The 4,409-nt window shown below is 42.1% G+C and overlaps 1 protein-coding gene across 2 annotated transcripts; it reads left to right on the plus strand.

Annotated features, from left to right (window-relative positions):
* LOC132182425 (inactive TPR repeat-containing thioredoxin TTL3) lies at positions 1-3,942 on the plus strand. Of its 2 annotated transcripts, none has more exons than XM_059595663.2 (7): positions 1-1,360; positions 1,980-2,175; positions 2,270-2,454; positions 2,538-2,871; positions 2,969-3,173; positions 3,270-3,311; positions 3,599-3,721. In XM_059595663.2, exons 1-7 carry the CDS (start codon positions 444-446, stop codon positions 3,634-3,636), a joined length of 1,917 nt encoding a protein of 638 aa, XP_059451646.2. In that variant the 5' UTR covers positions 1-443; the 3' UTR covers positions 3,637-3,721. The 2 variants fall into 2 exon arrangements, with proteins under 2 accessions (XP_059451646.2, XP_059451645.2); XM_059595662.2 differs by having other exon boundaries at positions 2-1,360; positions 3,270-3,376; positions 3,599-3,942.
* The last annotated feature ends 467 nt before the right edge of the window (positions 3,943-4,409 follow it).

A 4,409-nucleotide genomic window follows, 5' to 3' on the forward strand; every position in this document is an offset into this window, starting at 1 on the left:
AGGAGAGAGACACTCTCAGAGAAAGAAAGAGAGAGAGAAAGAGAGAGAGAGAGAACGAATCGGTGGTTCTGGCTCGTAAAGAACCGAACGAGAAGAGAGAGCATTTTCACAGAGGGAGAGAGAGAGAGAGAGAGAAATCAAAATCAAATCCAAATACCCATTATCATCTCGCTCTGACTTTTCTGTCTGTCTCTCTCTCTCAAAAGTACTTTCCATCACTCACATTCATTCTTTGCTTCATCCTCTTATATCACGAGATCCCCATCGCCCTCTCTCTCTCTCTCTCTCTCTCTCTCTCTATGCCTTCCTCACGCTCTCCCTGCTATTACATCGCCTCCTCTTTGTATGCTCTTAGACACTAACCTTGCGAAAAGAACATACTTTGTAGACCCACAAGCAAGGCTATCCCATTCTTCGCAAACAACCTTTGTGACTTGTACGACATGTCACATTCTGCAAAACCTATACAAGAAATGGGCATCGATTCTTTGACAACTCGGTTCCGTGACTCTCTTGGTTGCGACCAGAACAAGCCTGATTTCAGAGAACTCGATCTGGGCTCACCCGTCTCTCCCTTGACGACTCGCGGCTCAGTAGTTAATGGCGCTGCTGGTGCAGCCACTTCAAGCTGCAGCTCGAGCTCGTCTGGCTCGGTCTCCGGCAAGAATAACAATACCCAGTTCTCTAAAAGATCGGAAACTAGGCCAAACAACCACTCCGGAGAGCTCTCGGCGTTGTCCGAAACCAGCCCAATTGCCCCCGATAGCCTCCGATCCGTTAAAACTACACCTAATTCAAAACCGGGTCACCGGAGATCGGTCTCGGCCGGACCCCCATTGATCTACTCAGGTAGTAACAATGGCTGTGGCAATGGAGCAACTTCAGCTTCCTCGAATTCGACCACAAATGTGTTACCCAGCGGCAACATTTTCCCCCCTGGGAAGATCTTAAAGGCTTCTACGGCTCCTAGAAATTGCATTTCTAGGACTGATGTTTTGGGTTCTGGGACTGGTAACTATGGCCATGGTAGCATAATACGTGGCGGTGCTAATGTAACTGGGAATATACAGTTTGCAGGAGAAGCAGTAATGGTTAAGCGTGCAATGGCAAGTACGGATCCCGAGGAGGTCAAAAAGGCCGGGAATGAGTTGTACAGGAGGGGGCATTTTGTGGAGGCCTTATCGTTGTATGATCGGGCTGTTTTGTTGTCGCCTGAAAATGCCGCATACCGGAGTAATCGGGCAGCGGCGTTGACGGCGCTGGGGAGATTGGGGGAGGCGGTGAGAGAGTGTGAGGAGGCTGTGAGGTTGGAGCCTGATTATGGAAGGGCGCACCAGAGGCTGGCATCTCTTTATCTCCGGTGAGTGTTGAAAACTAGAACTGGAAGTTTGTGGTTTCAGCTTTTGTTGTTTTTTGTTCCTATGATTGGTTGCTTGCTTATGTTTCCTTGAAAGAAAAAAAAAATGTTTATTTGCTGTTTCGGGCCTTTTTTGCTTGGATAAATGTGATTGGTCTTTGTTGTTTTGATCTACATTTTTGTGTTTCTTATTGGTTTTGGTGCTTTATGCATCTTGGATCTATTTTCTGCGGGTCTTCTCGTTGTGTGATTGGTTTTTGGTAACTTTTGTGCCCTTTCGCATTGGTTAACTGGAGTCCTACCTCTGAAATTCCTTTCTTGTTTTGTTCTATTCCATTTTATGGTTACCCAACTAGAATGGTGGATTGCTGTTTGAGTGGTTGTTGAAGTTGCTATCATTTATGAGGGTCCTTTGTTCAATTTTGGGATTATTTAAGATTAATGGGTTTCTAAATTTACAATATTTGTTGAGTTATTGAACTTCTGCCTTCACACATTCAAGTCTGAAAAAATTACTTACGTCTGAGTAATGCCAAGTTTGTTATAGGCTGAAAGACTAATAAGATTCATGGGTTGAGATTAATCCTGGATCATATAACTTATTAATCTGGATTGTCTATAGTTTTGGGCAAATCGATTATGCCCAGCGCCACCTCTGTTTCCACGGGCAAAAGCCCGATCAAGCAGAGTTGCAGAAGCTAAAATCATTGGAGAAGCATCTGACCCAATTGGCAGATGCCCGAAATATTGGCGATTGGAAGAGTGCAATTAGGGAAGCTGATGCAGCCATGGCAACTGGGGCAGATTCCTCTCCTCAGGTAGAATCCTAGCAGGAGATCTCTCATTTTTTTTTTTTCTCATTGATGCGGAAGAAAGTATCAAACTGGTAACTTATTAGTATGGCTTTTACAGCTTGTTGGTTGCAAAGCAGAAGGCTTTTTGAAGATCCATCAACTTGAAGAAGCAGAGTCTATCCTAGCAACCATTCCTAAGCTGGATAATTATCCTCCTTCCTGCTCACAAACCAAGTTCTTTGGTATGCTTGCTGAAGCTTACCTTCTGTATGTCCAAGCCCAGGTAGAGATGGCATTGGGAAGGTATGCTATGAAAGTATAAAATTCAAATGCAGACTAGTTATGGCTTTTGGGGTGAGTGAGAAAAGTCAGTAGATTCCTTGCAGGTTTGAGAATGCAGTTGTGGCAGTAGAGAAGGCGGGCCTGATTGATTATAGTAATGTTGAAGTTGCAAGGGTGTTAACTACTGTGAAAATGGTTGCAAGAGCTCGATCCCGGGGTAACGATCTTTTTAGCTCTGGAAGATTTTCTGAAGCCTGCTCAGCTTATGGAGAAGGCCTCAAATATGATAGTTCCAATTCTGTTCTCTACTGTAATAGAGCAGTTTGTTGGTCTAAGCTTGGGCAATGGGAACAATCTGTTGAGGACTGCAACCAAGCCCTCAAAATCCAACCGAATTACACCAAGGCCCTTCTAAGGAGGGCTGTCTCAAATGCAAAGGTGAGTACTCGAATTGCAAGAAATGTTCGGTGTTCATGGTTTTGTCTTAGCTCTCTGATTTTTTTAGTTTGTTTCTTTATCTTGTGGGATGCTATAGCTGGAACGGTGGGCAGAAGCTGTGAGAGATTATGAGGTCTTGAGGAAGGAACTTCCTGGAGACAGTGAGGTTGCTGAATCTCTACAGCGTGCACAAATTGCATTGAAGAAATCTTGTGGAGAGGAAGTTCCTAGTGTGGACTTTGGTGGTGAAGTAGAAGAAGTTTCTAGTCTAAATAAGTTTAAAGCTGCAATATCATATCCTGGTGAGTTAAGTTCCTTTGTTAAATGCTTAGTGGTGCTTATCTTTTGTTCCTTCTCCACTCTTCAATTGATCTGAATGAAAATCTAAAAAATTTCAGGTGTTTCAGCAGTTCATTTCAAAGTGGCATCAAATGAACAATGTGAGGAAATATCCCCATTCATAAATATGCTTTGTGTTCGATATCCATCTGTTAAATTTTTGAAGGTAGGTAACCTGTTTGCCTTTTACTTGCCTCATACTATTTAGACCATTCCACTGCATTCTACATGGTGTTTGTGTTTGAAATAAGCTCACACTGTGTTGACATGTTCCCACTATACATATTAATCCCTTGAATATGTGATGGTTTTGAGAAAAACTATGAACGATCTTGTCCGCCAGGCAAATCGGCCAATGAAAACAATTTTTTTTTTTTTTTGATTGCAGGTGGATGTGGAGAATCTGTTAGCAATAGCAAAAGCTGAGGGCATAAGAACGGTTCCCACATTCAAAATTTACAGGAATGGAGAGAAAGTGATGGAGCTAATCCGCCCAAGCCATCAATTATTGGAGGACTCAGTGAGGAATTGCAGCCTCTAGAACAATGCTCAAGTATACAGCAGTAGATGTTAACTGTCCAAGTATTCATACTAAGTTTTACCTGTTACATAATCAGCTACATAATTTTTTTCCATAGCGGTTTAATGCAGAGAAACCATAAGAGAGAAAAATGGCTTCTTATTGGTTCAAATTTGCAGAAATATATTTCTTTTTCCTCTCTGCTTTATTTACCTTTCCAATTCCAATGGATGATCATGTCCTTGTAATTTCTTCACAAATCTCAGGGCTATTCTTGTGTCTCATCATGTTTCCATATTTTGGAAAGAAAAGCTGAGAAAAAAAAAGAAAGTGTACGGCTTAAAACTCTCTGCTCAGTTAAAAACTTTTGGAGAGAGAGAGAGAGAGAGAGAGAGTTGTCTGATAGTGAGATTGTGTACATAGATAGATAATATATCCAAGTATTGAAAGCAATGAAGGCTGGTTCTGTCCTTCATGTTGATCTACTTTGGTCCGAAAATGACAAAGCACTACACAACAAGGGAGTGGCTTTCCCGGTGCCATAAAAACATTCAGACTTGATAAATGCTTGGAATATTTGGTCTAGTACACTGTACACCCCGCTCTAAATTTTCACCACATGTTAGCAATCTACTTTTCTCTTCATGTTATGTCAACAGAATTTGAAATGCTAATACCT

This window comes from Corylus avellana, chromosome 5 (genome assembly GCF_965113065.1).
Source record: "Corylus avellana chromosome 5, dhCorAvel1.hap1.2, whole genome shotgun sequence".
NCBI lineage: Eukaryota > Viridiplantae > Streptophyta > Magnoliopsida > Fagales > Betulaceae > Corylus > Corylus avellana.

Excerpts from the sequence above, each read along its gene's own strand:
- LOC132182425 (XM_059595662.2), top strand. The coding sequence starts at position 444 with ATGTCACATTCTGCAAAACCTATACAAGAAATGGGCATCGATTCTTTG. Across the intron at positions 2,455-2,537 it reads GTAGAGATGGCATTGGGAAG|GTTTGAGAATGCAGTTGTGG; the intron begins GTATGCTATGAA and ends GATTCCTTGCAG. Across the intron at positions 2,872-2,968 it reads GGGCTGTCTCAAATGCAAAG|CTGGAACGGTGGGCAGAAGC; the intron begins GTGAGTACTCGA and ends GGGATGCTATAG.